Below are 19,998 nucleotides of genomic sequence, written 5' to 3'. Positions count from 1 at the left end.
TGTAAAAATAAAAGTACAAACAATTAAGTCACAACACATTGTCAAGTATATATTTAAAGAAATTTTGTATGCTTTTTAAACTTTCATCTCCAGGTAAAAATTGACTCTATTCATAAATTGTTAATGCAACGGTAAAGAATTTTCTTTTTAACTTTTTCTTATCGCTTCACAAAGATATCTGTCACAAAGACTATGAAAATTCAAGCTAAACTTCGCTCGATAACTCGATCAGTGTAGCTTAGAAATTATTAAGCAACGCCCTTATTTCATAATACAAAATCTTTTAATTACGTAAAATTAAACGGAAATTCCAATTGTATATACTAAAAACGATAGATATTAAATACATACATATAATAATAAAAGAAATCATACACAAAGTACCGTATATTCTTCACTGTTATGTATTGTAAACGTACAATACATAACAATAAAGCGTGACTTCATCTTTTTTTTAATTTTCTGTTGCACTTTAAATTTTCTCCAAATGAATACCGCAATCTAGTTTTTATTCAACACACATTTGTGAGACATATTTTTGCAAATAGATCTTGTAAGTTTTATTAAAAATAAGAATACGTCTTTTACGAAAAATAAAAAAGTATCCATTTTATTTGTGTACATGTATATTTAATTGTGTTATTTAATTGTATCGAAAATTTAATTGTAGAAAATTTCGTGATATTGGATTAACAAAATGTTTATCGCTTTTTATTTGGTTAGTGACTTCAGTAAACGAGTACCACGGCGAAGAGCTGAAACTGACAAAGATCTCGAGAAACGAAATGGGAGTTTATCTCTGTATCGCCATCAACGGTGTGCCACCGGCGGTCAGCAAACGTATTTCTATCAACGTTCATTGTGAGTAATAGTGATTATCCTGGCCGATAATTTACCAATTTCTTTTGAAACGGTCGAAGAGAAATACACTAGCCTTCTACATCTACAAATACTATTTGAGATTCTGTTTCACAGTTTCGCCGGTAATTCATGTACCTAATCAACTGGTAGGTGCACCTCTGGGTACGGATGTTGTCCTGGAATGTTTTGTCGAGGCTTCACCCAAGTCGATTAATTATTGGGTCAAGGATAACGGTAATATCTCTCTATTGGCTATTTAGCTTTATAATTTGATGTGACTTTGCAAAAGCCTCGCCACGCAGGATCGTTTCTTTTTCCGAGTTGCGTGTAAATGTCGTCGTCTCTTTTCTTCACCTTTTCTACCATTTTCATCGTTTTTCGAAGGTTCCCTTCTCGCTTATGTTCTGCAGCAATACTAACGCATACGCTGTTACGGACGAACAATTATAGGCGAAATTCACTGTAATGGTACCAGTAGTTCTTTGTGAATATTTGGGAAACTAGGGCTCAGCGGCGCAGCAGTGATATGCAAGGGGAAAACTTGATTTCTACAACATATCCAAAAATTATCCATATCAGTGAGGTCATGGCCTTTGATCTAAATAATCACCTACAATAATTTTAAGCACTGAAGTATAACAACTTTGATTTGTTCCGACTACATTTTATTACATACAAGCTAATGAATCTCATTAAAACATCAATAGAGATGTGTTATACTACTAATTTTGGGCTTTAAAGGACATTGCTTCGGTGAACTTTTCGAAAAGCTATTTCTTTCGATTGCGATGATTCTGAAGTACGTTACAAAGTTCAACATTTTGAACAACCCTTTTATGCGCAAAAATATTCCACTGCTCGGCATTAGTTTTCAAGCTGTATTGATTTGGCAATTCGGATGCCGCGCCGTAAGGTGGCTGGCCAACATTGTTTATATCAATATCAATAAGGAGATTCGCAGATTCGACCAGTCGCTTCACAGCGCGGTCGCCCGGATTAATATTAATATCAATACTAACCCAACCCATCTTGAAAACTAAGGCCGAGCAGCGGGATATTTTTCCGTGTATCTCGGAAACTAAGTCCGATCGCCGGTTTTATGTATAGGAAAACGTTGTCCGGAATGTTAAGCTTTACAACTTATTTTAATATCAACGAAATCGGGCTTTTCGATAAGTTCACAAAACTAGAAATTTTTAAAATTTTCTACAGTTTCTACACAAAATCACTACTATTATTTCTTTAGTAATACTCTAACAAATGAGGATATTTTAATGAGAGTCCATCACCGTGCATATAATGAAACATAGTAAATAAAACAATATTGGAATGCGTGACGGCGAGTGATAAAGAGCAGTACTGTGTCGCGGCACGAGACTTCTTTCTGATAATGATAATAGGTACATATTCTTTTTCTGTATATTTATTATTTTTAAAATCCAATCGATTTATTCGCCTTGTATTTTGGTATTTTCATCAAATTTAATTATAATCATTTAGCATAATACTAAAACATTTTATCGCACGATGATAATATCTGTGCGATAAATTCTAATATTCTTTATGTTGAATTTTGTAAAATTATCTATCTGTCACAACAAAGTAATTACTGTGAAACGATAAAACTGTAGAAAAGAAGATATGTTGTAGAAATCAATTGTACGTCCGTAACAGCGTCGTATTAATATTGCTTGCCGCAAGCCTAACAGCGAACGAGTATAATTATCCAATTGAAACCTAGCACTTATCTTTTATTGTAACATATATGCAGTACATAAAAATGAGAGTTGAGTAAGCTTGGGTAAAGCTCCGTGCACATTTGCATATGCGAGATCAAGAAATGTCTGTTTCAATCAAAAATGGATATCATTAATGTATTGGGTTTGGGTTTGCATATATAGACAAATAAGTATAAGTGTTACGTTTCGACCAGATCATTCTATCCGACCGCTAATAACTAATATACAGGCATATACGTTGTCACGGACGCACAATAATAGGCAGAATTCACTGTAGTGGTATCGCTAGTTTTTTGCGATTATCCCAAAAACTATAGATGACCGACAGTTATATAAACAGGAAAAAGTTGTTCAAAATGTTGAGTTATACAACATATTCAAAAATCGTCGGAATTAGGCGGAGCTCTTCTACAGTTTCACTTCGTGGAGCAAACAAAAATTAATATTTAACAAAGCCTTGTAACGTGCAGATATATTTTATATAACATAGAACTCCATACCGATGTGTTCCATACCGATCGGTTTACATACCCTGGCGACGCATTTCAAATAGATACGCGGCTTCTAAGAAGCTAAAAGGTACTTTATGTTAAGAACGAGAGACGGAATCAGAAATATGTTCGCAGTTGAAAATTACTTTTCTACAGGAGAGTATCTTAGTTAAAATTAAGAGTATTAACTCGCACGATTCAAATAAAACGGCCAGTAACATTTTATGATCTTCTTCTAGAACGTGGAAAGAAACTTCCACGTAGGAAGAAATAGAGAACGAACGCGTTTTCGCTTTTCTTAAAAGTTCTAATATTTTCACGTAGAGTTGACGAAAAATTACAGACAAACGTGAGAGTGAATTACATTAGATCGTTCGCAAATATATTTTCCGAGCATTTGTAGCTCTGGCAGCAAACATGCTTTCGCTTCAGCGCAACTCCTACGGAGCAGTTCATTTTAATGTATTCGTATGTAATTTTTACCCAACACAGAGAATCCAATGTACCCTTTTTCCCTATCCTACATGTGTGTGTGTGTATACGTGTATAGGAACGTTTCAAACTGTAATAAAGAGACTCGTCGGAGACTAAGAAGTGATTTTCGCATACTTTTATACGTCGTTACGTGTCCTTTCCGCTTGTTTGTAATATTCTCAGGTTACGCCATATACTACGCCATATGTATCTATACAGATATACATACTATCTAAGTACGCATTTTATAGCCATGGATAAAACACATGATACTTAATTTATTAGTACTAATAGTACCAACGACTTCTTTCCATTTCTCGGATTCGTATTAATCCAGTAATTATTATTGCTTTTCAATTCCAAAATTGTAGAGTTCTGTTCGGACGTTCGCAGTGATTTTTCAAGTGAAAATGTTTCTTACAGTACCTTTGTTATCATTTTATATGTGCAGTCAATTGTGATGTCATTGTAAAAGTAGAAAAAGTGATGTCAGTAAGTTCGGTATAACATTTATCATGAATTAGAACACTCCGTTAAAAATTCATATGGATTATCACTGGTATTCGTGCAGTCTTTTCTGATAATGATCTATATCGCAAACCAAATAATCGTCAGGATAGATTTCGGTGTAGATGGCGTAGAATGATAAAGAACGAACAATAATACGAGAAATGTATAAGTAGACAAACTCTAGTGCATGATATCGCTTTGGTTGCGCGTGGCAACAATCTCCGTTACGAAGAATTACAAGAATTATCCTATTCTTATTGTCTTATTATATATTTTATTGTTAAATATAGATTAATTACTTTATAGTATGTACAATGAAATATAGTATATATAGGAATATAGTATATATAATGAGTGAAAATCTGCAGGTTTCTGTCAATATTTATACGATATGATTACAACGTTCATTATGAGTAAATATATGTATATTTTAAATAAAAATAATATAAAATTTGTCTGCATAGCGATGATAATATCGAGTCAACAACATGACGTGCAGATGATCGAAAAATCAAAGTTCGAGATCCGGATGGTGTTAACAATTCGCAATTTACAAAAAGATAACGTGGGTACTTACAAGTGTGTAGCCAAAAATTCTCTTGGTGACGTCGAGAGCAGTATTCGATTGTATGGTAAGTATGACCTGGAATTACATATCTACTTCCGATCAATTTTATAAATAGCTATAGTCGCATTAAAATTTGTTGCGACCGTTCGCGGAGAGACGCGGTCGCGAGGAAACGCGTCAGCGAGAGTCGTAAATTCTCGCTACGATTCGGCTAATCGACGCCGCGAAATGGTCGCTCCCCGCGTTTCGTTTAGGATAACCGGGGTGATTTACTGAATGCAACTTATTCTACGATTGTAGAATAAATATATATTTGTATCACAATAACACTTACAGCTTATATAAGGTGTCGGTTTAAATAGTATCGGAAGTTACCACTAGAATGTTCGAGTTATATGTTATACAATGTGACTGATTTGGACGCGACCGTACAAAGAGTTTTCGACTGCGACTGATCGGTTAGAATGTTAGATTGCGACTTTACGATGCTTCTCAGTGAGTTCGTTGGACTGAGCGATCGTGGTAGACGTGTTGATTGAATTGACGACGAAGACGAACTGACTTGATCGTGACGATGCTGTGTCGGAGGTGAGCTAAGGAAGGGTGTGTCTAACGCACGGAATCATCTGATTTGTTGATGACAGTTTTTGGTTGGAGAAGTGAGGGTAATAGAAATTGTTTCTATTGGTTAGTAAGACTATCGATGGACTAGGAAGGGTATTAGCCACCCTCGATGGAAAGTTGGGAGTAGGAGGCATCGCACGTGTGAACACTTAGCGTTCACGTGTTTTCCAGACGTTAACCAGAAACCTTAGAAAACGCTTTCGTGGAAAAGCCCTTGTTTGCAATGAAAGACTTTCGCCAGAGTTTTCTGAGATTTATAGTCAGGCTGCGAGTGTTTTCAAGAGTACGCGATAAGGATGTGCGGACATCTGGCTGCCATCCGTCCGCGATGTGAGGTCCGGCTCAGGTAGAGAGTCGGCCGACGTAACATCCTCCCCCCGTTGAGAGGGTACCGATCAAAATGATGTGATTGATTTGAAGAGGTGGATTTCGCATTAGGCCGCGTTGCTGCTGATCAGGTCGGAGTCATCTGGTGTCGATCTGCTCGGTAGTGGTGCCATCCGCATGATGCCAGTTGAAGACAGTTGGATGGGGTATCCCTGTCCAAGAGCGATGACTCTGGATTTTGTGGCGGTTGCGATCCTTTTGCTCGTTGACATAAAGTGGTTTGCAGTGGTTGATTCCGAGGCTGATGAATGGATGCTGCTCCATTCGGAGAGTCCAGATTATATCTGGAAAAATAACAGAGTTATGATAATTTGACAAGTATGTTGTTTATGTCCTGTTCGGGAGTCGTTGGAGTCTCGACCGTTGTGATCCTTGTGGTTGTACGGAAACTTGCGGTTGTGATTATTGACCCAGGAAGTGTCCTTGGATGATCGTGGACCGTCTCGGTCCTGGAATGTAGTGGACCAGCTTGATCCAAGAGGTAGCGTTGAACGGAATTCCAGTGTTGCTTGATACTGATTCGTCTGACACGATGCGGGGTTCGGTAGTTGATTGGGAGGCTGGGCTCCCCCCGATGAGCCGCCCGACTCGAGTTCTCCCAGTGATGTTCCTTGGTAATTAACGAGCGTTGGATGTCGCTGCGTTGGGCGTCGCGGCGTTGGACGTTGTGACTGTGACTTGCCTTGGTATTGGCGGGTGTGTTGGCGTTTTGAGTTTTGTTGAATCTGAGTGATTCGATAGTAGTATAAACTAAGTGGCACTTGGATCCAAAAAGCCTGCTGCCGTAGAAATGTTGGCTGGTTCGATGATGGCGTCGTCATCAGGGCGAATTCGATTGTACGGCCGAAGGACCGTTGCGTTGAAGGTGCGTGGCCAGCCTTGGATTTGGGATCGTTGTGATCCTCGGTATTGCCAGGATCTTTGCCGTTGAAGTTCACGATCCATGAAGTGTCGTGATATAGCTCGGTCCCTGAATTATTGTGGAACACCTCGGCCCAGGAGGTGTCGTCATACATTTCACCGTTTTCATCGCGGCAAATGCGATTGACATGTAGCTGATTTGGAGAAGCTGGAAGGCGATCTACAAATGACTGGGTGGCCGGGCTCCCCCCGCTGTCCCACCCGTAGCGCGTCTTCTTGATGATATTTGATGGTTGTGCCGGCGTGGCCCCACGATCTATAAAAGACAACATAAGTGACGACTTACCGTCTTTTTGGTTCAACTCCTTCCACCTGATTGGATACAGTGAGTTAGAATGAACAGTTGCAGACATCTGTAGCCACTCTGCGTTATTGCGTTGATGATTAATCAGTTCTGTATCCTTCTGGAGTTGTCCGTTTGGCATCGTAGTATTGTGGGGTAGAGCGCCCGATGGTTCCGCATAACCCGGGGTATACCTAAATCTCAGTGTCTGAGGGCAGTGATTTGGCAGGAAATGCGATGATGCGGCCTTACTAGTGAGTTCATTAGAGGTAGGCCAGATGAACCATTTTGATTGCTTCAAAGGTTCTTCGTATTCTGATGGTTTGGGCATTGGAGACCGTCCTGGTTTCGTTGGAGCCAAGGTCGACGCCAGATTGAACGTGGTGCACAAAGAGTTGCCCGATGTAGCAATGTAGGCAATAAGGTGGTGATCATTCCGATTCGGATCACTCGCGCGTGTGGACTCTTTCGGCCGTGGCGAAGGCGGAGTCTTTAGGTTATTTTCTGGAGATTGAGTTTCCGGCATGATATTTGTTTCATGTGTTACAAATGCCGTGATGCAGGATAGGTTGTTAGCCGTCGAAGTGATGATCGAGGAGAACCTGTTCCTGGATAAATCGAACGTCGTGGACTCCGGAGAGTTTGTCGTTGATTTCGACTTCGGATAGACCTCGGTGTCATTGACGAAGTTTAACACGTTGTTCTCTACTTTATGAATTGCCGTGATAGGGCATGAGACATTCTGTGACGGATTCGTAGAGATCAATGGCGGAGCCGAATTGTCGTCTGATGAGATTCTCTCTTCGTCGCGATCCCGCCGATCGTGAAGGATTGTCTGATTCAATGCGTCTGGTGGCGTTGAATCAGAGTGTTGTGGTGCTGACGATGCGAACGTGGTTGTCGTCAGGTCGCGTGTCGGTGACGCGGTGCGAGTGTCGTGCGTTGAGTTCCGTGTATCATGCAACGGAATCATCACTGGATTTGATAAGATATTCTCCATCGGCGGAGTATGACCATAGTTGTCCTGGACGGGATTCAGTTTTTTCCGGTCCGGAGGATCGTGAGAGGTTGTCCTCAATTCGCGTGTAGGCGAAGAGTTGCGAGTGTTAGAGATTGTCTGATTCAAGGAGTTTGCTAGCGTTGAATCAGATTGTTCCGATAATGTCGCGTACTTGGTCGTCGTCGAGTCGCGTGTTGGTGATGAGAGAGAGGCAAGTCGTTTCATTGCCATTGTCTTAGATGATCCGCGTGAAGGCAGTTTCTCGTTGAAGGGGAGTGCGACGATGGATCGCCCTTCGTTGATGCGTTGGACGTGATTTTGAATGTGTTCCTCGTATTGTTGATTCGCCTCTGATGTGGGTTTTGTTCGTGGTTTATCGTCGAGTTCCCCAAGGCGAGTGATGTCCGCTTCGAGATCTGCTGTGGAGGTGTGAAAGACCCTTGCGGTTAATGGGAAGAATGAGCTCCCCCCGTTGACCCTTCCGAATTGTGTTTTCTGCAGGCGTCGGTCGGGGCCTGTTGGTAGAGTATCGTTTGGATGTTTCAAGGTATTTATAGTTTTGCCAGGGAGTGTCGTCGCGGGTGCCCCGTTGCTGGAAATGGTTCGATTCGTAATCTGAGCGTCGGATCTATGTAGAAGAGTATGATGACGTTGTCCGCAAATGCGACAGGACCCGGCGGAACACTGTGGGAGTGTATGTCCTGTCGTCAGACAGTTAGTGCATGCCGATATTTCTTCGGCGGCCCTGATGCGCTCTTCGATGGTTTTCGTTCTAAAGGTTCTACAAGTCCAGATCTTGTGCGGTCCGCTACACATTGGACAAATTGATGACGATCGTGATGTGACAAACGCCTGCCCGCGTGGCTGGCGCGTCGTCCTTGAGGGTTCGCTGATTAGACTCCGATCGTTCAAGAAATTGAGGAATTCCGTGAATGTGGGGAACGGTGTGTGTTGTGTTTTATCCTTCCAGATGAGATCGGTATCCCGGTCTAATCTAAAGGTGCATAGATATAATAGCACGGAGTCTGCCGTCAAATGTCCGAGCGATTCTAATGCCTTGTAATGCCATTCTAGTTTGGTCGCGTAGGATTGCAAGTCTAGGTGTGCTGTGCGCGATGCGAGGCCTGTGTTGAATATCTCTTGCAGGTGTCTCTGCACGATCTTCTCTGGCCTGTTATACCTTTTCTCTAGTATTGCCCACGCGGCGGAATAATTGGTTGCTACGTTATTCAAAGATGGTATGGTTAGCGCCGCTGGGCCCGTTAAGCAGGATCGAAGATATGTCAAACGTTTGCAGTCGTCGATTCGCGGGTTGTCGTGAACCGTGTTACGAAATTGATTCGCGAAACCTGGCCAATCCTCGTAGGCTCCCGAAAAGGTGGGTAACTGAATTGTCGGCAACTCGACGGGTTCCGGCGAGGAAATGTTCGAAGTCGGACCTCGAATCGTCGGCTCTGATTGTTTCGTTGCGGTGTCAATGATGGCCGACGCGTCCCCGAAGATAGTATAGAATGTCCGTTGTAAATTCACGCGATCCTGCTGTGTCGGGCCTTCTTCCCTATCGTCTAGGTCACACTGATTCTTTTTGAATGATGCGAATTCTATCTCTAACTCTTTCAAACTACGTTGGATGGTGTGGATAGGGGCCCCTTCCTCATAACTGTCGAGTATTGCGCGAACTGCCTCTAATTCTTTTCTGAACCCCTCTCGTTTTAGTATCAACTGTTTTGTGCGCTCTTCCAGATTGGGAGCCATGACTGATTTCGATATTTTGAAAGAGCTTACCTTAGAGTTGCGGTATGAGACCGAAGTTGTTCCGGCTGCAAGATATCGCTTGTCACTGTGCAGCGGAATGTGGTTGATGTGCGCTTCGCGAGGAAGGTGATCCTTCCCGAAGGTGACACATTGGTAGTGAAGTCGAAATGGTTGTACTTGCGATGTCGATGATTGTCCCGCTGCGGCGGGGAGGTTGCGTGGTTGCGTTCCTCGACCAACGGGTTGTATCTCTTCGAAGGTGATGCACCTGACTTCGCTGGAGTGGTAACGCTTCCGCCAATTATGTTGGATTCACGTGGCACTGTATGGTCACTGATAAGTCCACTTTTTCACTGACACGTGATCCGGCTCGAAGGACCAAATGTTGCGACCGTTCGCGGAGAGACGCGGTCGCGAGGAAACGCGTCAGCGAGAGTCGTAAATTCTCGCTACGATTCGGCTAATCGACGCCGCGAAATGGTCGCTCCCCGCGTTTCGTTTAGGATAACCGGGGTGATTTACTGAATGCAACTTATTCTACGATTGTAGAATAAATATATATTTGTATCACAATAACACTTACAGCTTATATAAGGTGTCGGTTTAAATAGTATCGGAAGTTACCACTAGAATGTTCGAGTTATATGTTATACAATGTGACTGATTTGGACGCGACCGTACAAAGAGTTTTCGACTGCGACTGATCGGTTAGAATGTTAGATTGCGACTTTACGATGCTTCTCAGTGAGTTCGTTGGACTGAGCGATCGTGGTAGACGTGTTGATTGAATTGACGACGAAGACGAACTGACTTGATCGTGACGATGCTGTGTCGGAGGTGAGCTAAGGAAGGGTGTGTCTAACGCACGGAATCATCTGATTTGTTGACGACAGTTTTTGGTTGGAGAAGTGAGGGTAATAGAAATTGTTTCTATTGGTTAGTAAGACTATCGATGGACTAGGAAGGGTATTAGCCACCCTCGATGGAAAGTTGGGAGTAGGAGGCATCGCACGTGTGAACACTTAGCGTTCACGTGTTTTCCAGACGTTAACCAGAAACCTTAGAAAACGCTTTCGTGGAAAAGCCCTTGTTTGCAATGAAAGACTTTCGCCAGAGTTTTCTGAGATTTATAGTCAGGCTGCGAGTGTTTTCAAGAGTACGCGATAAGGATGTGCGGACATCTGGCTGCCATCCGTCCGCGATGTGAGGTCCGGCTCAGGTAGAGAGTCGGCCGACGTAACAAAATTGTTTATTCCTGGTTTTCTTAAGATTAACATTCTGTTTTCATCATAAAATAGATTTTTAACGAAATATTCATATTTTATTTATATGTATCATGTTATTCTCTTATTGTTTTTTTTTAGTCGTTGTTTCTTTGCTTTTTTTACATTTGCTTTTATTTACTTGTATTTCTTTGAACTATCGGTCTCAAATTTTTAACCTAGCAAAATAAATTAATAAAAACGCGTTAATGTGCAGAAATGCCTCTTTTCGGAATTATAGCACTTGTGACTCGATCCTTTTTTGCGTAACTTTCGTATTCTCTTTAGCGATAGTTCTATCTCCGGTAGATCATGAAATGTAGTTACTGTATTACACACATATATAAAAGTAAATATATTTTCATTATTATCATTAGGCTTCACTTTACACCGCAAGAAAAATTTAAAAGAAACGCCGAATCGAAAATTAACGACACGACGACAGTAATTGTCATCATCGGACTGAGACTAGGTAACGAGAAAAGATGAACGATTAGCTACACTCAAATAGCGTCGCACTTAACAAGACCAGCTGAAAGAATCGTTAAGTATCAAGCAAAGTAGGGCTTAATCGGTTGATAGTTATTGCGCTCAATATCGAAAATTTGTCTGCATTCTGATGTTATTTTACGGCTGATAACAGCAGTCTAGGCGACGGCTTAACAAATCTTTGCAGAATATCCGAGTGGAAATTGTTCTTGCTGGGTTGCGTATTAGATAAAAGACTGATCGCGGTGTGATAGAAATAAGAAAGTGTTTCGCACGTTTCAAACACGCTCGCGTTTACAGGCACCCTCACTTTATCACGGAATCCTCCAGAGGATTTACCCTCTGGCAGCATTCGGCTTCTTTCGGTCAATCCTTATCTTTTCGCATACGATCCTGAGGATTTCCTAATCGGGTCAGAGTCAGACTCAGGGGAATCACGAGCAGCCCATGCACTTTGGTTCACCTCGGTCGCATGCTCGTGTCCTCCGTAAATCGTCACGAGAGCCTCTCGTGTTTTAGGAATCAATGTTGTTCCCTGACGCAGGAATTTACCTACTACTTTACTTATCACACAGCGTACTACAGTGTGCACATTCTTCTTTCTCGTGAGAGCATCGCCGATTATTCACTGCTACCATTCTTAATGAGCCAAAAATATTTTCTCTCCTCTCCTATTCTAACGGAAAGTATCAACTGTCAAAATCGTTACCAACTTCTTGTACATAATAAGATAATTTTGCGAGAAACCTTTCATGCAAACTAATTCCTTATCTTCTGAAAGATACCAGCGATTTTACCATACAGGCTGCAAAAAGGAAGGTAAACGAGAAAACTATGACGTATGTCACGAAAAGTATGACCAGAACTTTGATTAGTCAAAGTTTGTTAAGTATTTCATCTAGTCGAAATGTTTTCTTCTTCTTGCCAGCCCTTCCCAAAATTTTGGTTTTCTCTGCAATTAATCAACTACAAAAATATTCTATTTATCCACAATCACACTTTACATCGACCATGTTCTTAATTTTCTCATGAAAATGATTGATTTCTAGTTAAAGTTTTTTTTGTCGATGAAATGGGTATCTCTAAATAACAACAATTCGATGTATCTTTATCATCACGTACAAAATCTCCGATGGAAAGATAAGAACCAAGTTCAATACCTAATTCTTCAGTTATCGATCACGTTAAAGGACAAATTTGCTGTAAGCTTTTTACGTGCATCAAATATTAGGAATATTAATGATAAAAATACCAAAGCCTTGTTATTGACTGTCGTAAATAACAATAATATTTGAGTCACTTTTTTTGTATGAGTTTAAATGTAGAAAAAAAGGTATGGTATGTGTTGAAAGCATAAATTTATCATTCGAGGAAAGTTAAATCTTATTCCACCTATTCCTTTTAGACAATTTTTCATTGCATAAATTATTTTTAAAAATGTACCAGAATTTTTCATTCTAAGAATTTTAAGCTCTTACATTTGATAAAATTCTAAGGAAAGTAAAACTATTTTTTCCTTTCAGCATTATCTTCTAAAAAAGTAACTAAAATAAAATGCCTTTTTTGGTATTTATTTCAGAAATTTCAGGGCCTACAAAAACTCAAACAGTTGCTCGGCCATCTTTTTACGACGAAGAGGACGAGACTGTGTATGGTTCGGCAGAAATCGAGAAAATGGAGAACAAACCTCTATCCGTAGACAATGGACATGTAGGATATCCATCGGTTGCAACTCCAGTGCCGACCGTAAGGATCGGTAAGAAAAGGCCAACAATCAGCGCTAATTCTAACGCGAATCATCGTCGACGAGCCTCTGATCTCCTCATCATTCTAATGCTGATCATTGCGTGTGAAAGATGTCAGTGAACAAACAAGCAGCTAAAGGTTTGGAAAATCTGCTGTTATTAGATATAGGTATATTGATATCGTAATAATGTAAGAAAGGATTGATGTACAATGCGCTTTATTTTACATTAATTTGGTGCAGACCAAGCACGTCTTCACTTTCCTCAGTGACTTATTCTTACATTGTAATTTTAATGATAAGAGAGCAAAGATAAATTGATTTTGGCGAATCGGTGAAACGATGGAAGGATTTGGATTAAAATGAGATAGTACGCGTTGCAATGTATAGGAACAGGATTTTGAAATTGGGAGATTATGAATGAAAAACCTTTGAAGAAATTAAACGAATTTATATTAAGATTGTGTCTTTGAAAGAAATGTCCTATAAAGAAAAGGAGATATCAGTAGTAGCGTAAGTTTTATTCATCGAACAATTAATAATTTTGAATTTAATGCTCAAATTATAAAAAAAATGTAGGTGAACTTGTAGAATCGGTTTGTCCTCTCCGATTTTAATGATTTTTTAATATGTTGTAAAGTTCAATGTTTTGAAAATTTTTCTCTATACATATAACCATCTGTCTCGTTTAGTGTCCGAGATATTTATATTTATATTTATATATATATGTCGGAGATGAAAGGACACCGCCCCCCCCCGTTGGAATTATTTGGAAAAGCCTCAATACTGTAGCATTTACGAAATAACCCAGACACAGTCATTCGAAACTTGAGACAATGAGCCTTTGGGCTCGAGGCGACCATCGGTCGCCGAAGCGTGGCCACGGTCGCGGGATGAACGTTCCGCCTAACAGAGATATGAAGTTACATAGCTTTCCTTTAAAGAATTGGCAGTACCGACACTTGACAATAAAACATTGTAACAGTCCCGCGGCTCGTCACACAGAAACCGCATTCTTTGAGTAAGATGATCGCCAGATGCCGATGCATCATTCACAGTTTATGCTCAGATAGTCTGAGGAGCCGCTACAAATCTTAGGACTTGGTTAACTAAAGTCCTTCCGATTGACAAACAGTCTTTGTTCTATCCGCCCGTAAATCTGTCACCTATTGCGGAAAGATATGGGAGATCAGATTTCCTCACGTGCGACGCTTCCTGTCAGGAATTCTCTCTCAAAGGCGGCTAGCATCTTTTGCTAACCGCCGATATAGAAATTGACCAATTAACAGCAACGCCCATTTCCCTCACCCTCCGCGTGGAGGCTTTCTTTGACGAATCCGATGATCTCGTGCCCTTAGGCACATCCCATCATAGTCTTCCTCTGCAGCGTCGTCGTGACGGAAAGTCATTCTCTTTCTGGCAGTCTCATTAGCCATACGCCTAGTGTGTTTGTACGATCGGTGAATAATCTACATCTTAGTAAAGAGCTAATCAAGCGATCCTTGTATCACGAGTAGTAAGTCGAGTCCGACTTAGACTTTGAAGCAAAGTATATTCGTTATCCCGTGGACCGTGGATTCGCTATATCGAACCTAGGGCCATTGTCATTAGCGTTCAGTTACCGCGTCCGCTTGTCAATCTTGTATCAGCCATATTTGTGTAATAAACATCTGTGCGACAACCATGAACAACACTGGTGAAGATTCATTAAACGCCCCTAACGCCAACCCGACATATAATTCACTAGCAAAAATCTGGAGATACTACGATGTATTTCTGTCTATAGTTATGCGTTCGTGTTAGCATATGCGTCAGCATTGGCAGCATTGGTTGCCGGTTGCGTATCTTCTGTTTATATACGAGAGTCGAGCGAGCTTAAAGGCCTTGTGCACAACTGCATATGTGAGACTGCAAGAAATGTCTATAATAATTCACTTAAAAATGAATATTATCAATTTATTCAGTTTAGGTTTCGATCTGTTTTAGTTTTTTTTAATCCGGTCATTGGGAGATGGCCGACGCTTGCGTGAAATAATAACAAATTAATTATAATAGTAATAGGCAAATCAATAATTGATACTATTTTCTGAAATCAAATAATCATTATTAGTTCACGCAAACCTAAACGTAATATATTGACGATATTCACTTTTAATTGAGTTATAAGTTATAACAGAACATTTCTTGCAGCGTCGCGTATGCATGTTGTACACGGGGCCTTTAACCTTGCTAATCTTCGTTCATAAACAGAAGATAAGCTGCCGGTGACCGGCAACTTATGCATCGCTGCGATAGACACACCATTATAGGTAAAAATACATTGTAGTGGTACCTGCAGTTGTTTACGAATGTCTCGTAAACTATGTCAGATCGATGGTTATATGTATAGGAAAAAAATGTTTAAAATGTTGATTTCTTTAAAATATTAAAAAATCATCAACATCAGGTATGACGGAACACTTCTATAAATTCATCAAAATGTGCATATACATATATAATGTGCTTTATATCCCATGACATTTCTGTCATGAGGTTCATACTGTATAGTATCCCCTTTTACAGTAGACGTTGTTTGTGGAGGATAGCAGATAATTCTACTAGCTACTTATTTGTTTGAAAACATCTTTTGTAATCAGTTTTAAGAGCAATTTAATAGTTTTATGGTGGTGTTAGAAAATCCTAAAGACTTTGGGATATGAAACCACTATTAGACGTTTCATTCTAATTGATAACCGATAAATTAATTCTTAAATATGTCCATAATTGGACTATGTTTTTATATTTCTGTAATCAATACTTCAGCTATGTAAGTAAACTTTAATTTCTTGGGGAGATGACCCCCACTACACTCGGATGTCGCCACTGTTCGCGCCTATGATCACGTAGGCCACCTTCTTTGTTAGAATGAAATAACGGACCGAAATCGACGTTTCTGGAACTCGCTGCTTGGCGACAACTATGCGCTCGTCGATACATTGTATATTTTTCGTCGGGCAGATAAGACGATCTGTCTGCGATGCTGTAGGACCGCGAGCGACGGTTAGAAACACGATCTATGCTAAGCCTCGTGGCGTAACATGTTCTATTCATACAAATTCAAACAAATAAGTCTAAGTATCCCAAAGTGCTGCAAAATGAAGACTGTTATTAAAAAAATGTCGCTTTGATACGTGTAGATGTGTGAAATCCGTGATTTATATTTTAAAGAAAAATTTAAAAAATTTTCTTGCTTTCGGTACTTGAAAATTGCTGAAAATATATCTCCTATAAAGGAAGAATCGTGAGATTGAGAAAAGATATTTCCCATTATAAAATGGTATATCACTTAACTTTTACGTGACTAGTAGTCTACGAACGGACCACGGAACTTGTATTTTTACGTGAGTGATATAATGTATTCTATGCTATAAACATGGGCTTACATTCTGCTTTTTAAGATCGTCGTCGTTCGTACGTTTCTTAACGTGAGTAAAGAATGAAATTAAAGTAGCTACACCCTAAATTGTAGACAGTCCGAGATAAATCCAAATGTGGACAATCTAACTCGAGCATATAAGTATGTTTCACATATGTATGTATGTATTACATAGGTAAGTAACAGAGAAAACGAGACACGTGATTTGCGAACGTATAATGAAACCAGATGTTAAAGCTTTACTTTGAGTGAAAACAAAATGGATAAAATTTATATATTATATATTAACAAGATCATTCATACAGATATATGCGAATATGTTGTTTGCATCGATCTGATTATTCGTATCGATATGTATCCTGTTTCGTTTACTCATTGAGAAAAAAGTGAGACTTTAAGCCTTTTATAAGATCTGCCATAGGGAATGCTATACATAAATACACGATACGATTGCATCGCGAATGTTCAATAAAACTATTGGATATATGAAAGTTATATCTTCGTTTCATACCTACACAAAAAATTTCATAAAAATTTATTTTTTTGGAATATTTTTAGTTCATAGAATTTGATATCTTTAACAGGTTTAAAATTTCTTTCTTACAAATCCCTGTTTCTTTATCAAATTAATACACAAAAATTGTGTAAAAGTTTAGTTTTCTAACTACTTAGTTTTCTAGAAATTCATCTGATTCGATACACTTTGTGAAAATCTTGATACTCTAACAACTTTGATCGTGATTAATTTAAAGATTCATCGTGATCACCATTATCAATCCTTATCATTCTACGCTCTGATTAAATTTATACGATAATAATGACTAATCTAAAAACTTTGAAAAGGTACGATCCTGTTAATTTTGAAGATGATAATCTAGAAAAGTAGAAAAGGTTTGAAACAACGATGTAAGAATAAGAAACTTAAGAGGAAACAAAGCAAGGAAGGGTAGAAGAAGATAAAACTTGCAATCCTGGCAACATATAGACACGCATACACATATGATACACATACGTTATATTCGCAAAACAAACTGCCAGGTGTGTACTTCTTATGTCAGTTTCAACGGCAATAAATTTGCGTGATGTGCATGTATATATGCTTGTACACGTATCTATGTATCATACACATGCAAGTTCGCACGTGCACATGTGTGTGCATATTGACACGTCAGGGTAACTAAGTTATCTGTATATGTAAGTAGACCTCGTAAGCGGCAAGTATTAATAGGGTGTATCGCGTTTTTAGTCACTGTCGGCGACAGCTTTTTATGCATTGAGCATCAAACATCTTGGCCAAGCCGGATGCTTTAACGGACGGATTCCTTCGGTCGGACCAAGTGATTTTAGGCATCGCGTATATACGTGTATCTATATGTACACACACTCGTTCACGAATGACAGATCGAACCTTGATTAGATACGTGCGATCTGTTGATTTACCTACATCAATTTAACATTATTATATCTTTGTTTAGAAATAAATGTATACATCTTTTCGGAATATGATACACTGGATATTAATTTGGGTAGTGCAGCATTTATGCGAGTAGTTACGATTAGGTAGTGTTTTTGTACATTTGTCTTCCAACGTAATCGTCTTTGATAAAAATCAAAACATTAATTTTTTCATAACCAATTGATTTTTCCATCAATACTTACAATAATCTTTTATTTTCTTCTTTTTTTATTTTTCGAATTAAAGTTGAGCTCTTTCATTTGCCATAAACTCTGTAAATGTATTAATCGCGAATCAATAGAACTGGTTCGGAACCAGTTCACTGTTTAATCGTATCGCAAACTTTCATATCGAAAAGATGAATGAAAAGGTATGAGTATGTGCAAGTTAAAATGAAAATTTTCATTTGCGTTGCCTCGATTCGTTTGGAAACGAAGGTTTTCTGAACTTTGTTATCTAACATGTAACGTAAATCCATTTACAAAATAATACCTTAGAACAATGATTTCTCTCCTTCTAACAATGCATATATGCTTTCGCATATTTCTAATAAAAAAGTTCGCAGACGACAACTTGTTAATCCTTTTCTATATTCATACAGATCGTACGATCCCTCATCGAGGATCCCGCTTGTTCGTTCATTCCTTCTAAACTCTAGATGAAGAGACATAGCGAGTGTGTTGTGTTTTCCGTAAATGTGCAAATCCTGCTTTTTCTGAAGTATTTTGGTTGAATAGAAACAGGCGGCAACGGTAAATGAACGTGAAAAAGAAAGATAGTCGTGATATTTTTGTACATATTTTCGACCGTTGATAGCATTTTCTTTTGTGTTCCCTCCCATTAATTGTTATTTATCGACGCGGGGAGTTCGGTTTAATTCCTTCGTATTAGCAGGAAGAAGAATGAGAGTAGGAAGGAAGAGAACTTGTACAGCTAGCTGAAAATCGTGTAATCGGGGACTAAAGCGTGACAAGTTTAACGTCTGATTATGACTTCGCATCATCGGTCGCTTCTGACACGACAGTTACTAAATAGATGAATGCCCTCCACATTTTTCGGTTCTCGAACCTCGAGAACGACTAAATTAGCGACTGCTGTTATTATTTCCTCGTCGAGAGGCTGCGTGGGTACTTCTCTACTGTGCTATTTCTATCGCTAGAGTGACTTATTTCTTTACAACGTTTAAGCGTTTTTTTCTTCTGAAGGTAACGTCTTAAAGATTTAAGGAAGTTCCCAAACCCTCAAATCAAATGTTTCATGGCTAACATCGAAACGTTACCATGGATTAGAAGTAGGCTAAGAACACTTTTGCACAACAATTTGAACATGATTGAAAAGATGCAATGATATACGCTTTGCTTTCTAATATTATAATATGCACATGTACTTGCATGATATCGCGCTAAAAACATTTTCCTTTTTTACCATTTAACAGCTAGGCTGATAACTATAGGGTGAGACTGAGAAACTCAGAAATTATTGGTACGTTAATTGACTCTTTTTTCGTGTTACAAGTATTATGCGTCATACATTGTTTGATTTCTTTGTGTTATTTTATAAAAAGTGATAATTTGACGTTTGTTTATTTGTTGTTGTTGTTGTAGTTATAAATGTCATTTCTAAGAAGAATGTTATATTAAATTATAAATAAATATATTACTAAACCGTTACTTCTTGAAGTTGAAGATAGATAAAATAAATTGTCGTATAAAGGAGAAAATGATAGTACGCAAAAAGGATTTCACAATCAGTATCATGATATCGTTAGAGACTACTTTCAACTTACTGAGCTACCAAATGAGACTAAATATTTACATGATAATCCCTTTTGATTCTTTAAACGCTATTTTTTCGTATTTTACTTATTATTCTGTTTTGTTCTGACTTCTGTTGTTTATAAAGCATTTAATAATTGATTTGTTTTCTAATTTATACCGTTGCAATATCGTGTTTTGAAAAAGTAATGACACGATTTGTAGAATTGAATTGTTCTCGTTAACACGCACCGTATTTGTTGGA

The 19,998-nt window shown here is 39.0% G+C and overlaps 1 protein-coding gene across 2 annotated transcripts in view; it reads left to right on the top strand.

Annotated features, from left to right (window-relative positions):
* LOC132913102 (lachesin-like) overlaps nt 1-13,471 on the top strand; it is a 98,695-nt gene extending 85,224 nt beyond the window's left edge. For both annotated transcript variants that reach the window (XM_060971076.1, XM_060971075.1), the window contains 4 exons: nt 724-861; nt 976-1,095; nt 4,540-4,707; nt 12,944-13,471. In XM_060971076.1, the coding sequence (XP_060827059.1) occupies nt 724-861; nt 976-1,095; nt 4,540-4,707; nt 12,944-13,230 (713 nt within the window). In that variant the 3' untranslated portion in view covers nt 13,231-13,471. The remainder of the gene's footprint in view (nt 1-723; nt 862-975; nt 1,096-4,539; nt 4,708-12,943) is intronic.
* Nucleotides 13,472-19,998: the final 6,527 nt, after the last annotated feature.

This window comes from Bombus pascuorum, chromosome 13 (assembly GCF_905332965.1).
Source record: "Bombus pascuorum chromosome 13, iyBomPasc1.1, whole genome shotgun sequence".
Lineage (NCBI taxonomy): Eukaryota > Metazoa > Arthropoda > Insecta > Hymenoptera > Apidae > Bombus > Bombus pascuorum.
The sequence above is the reverse complement of the archived record's forward strand: the minus strand, read 5'-3'. Positions and strand labels throughout refer to the sequence as shown.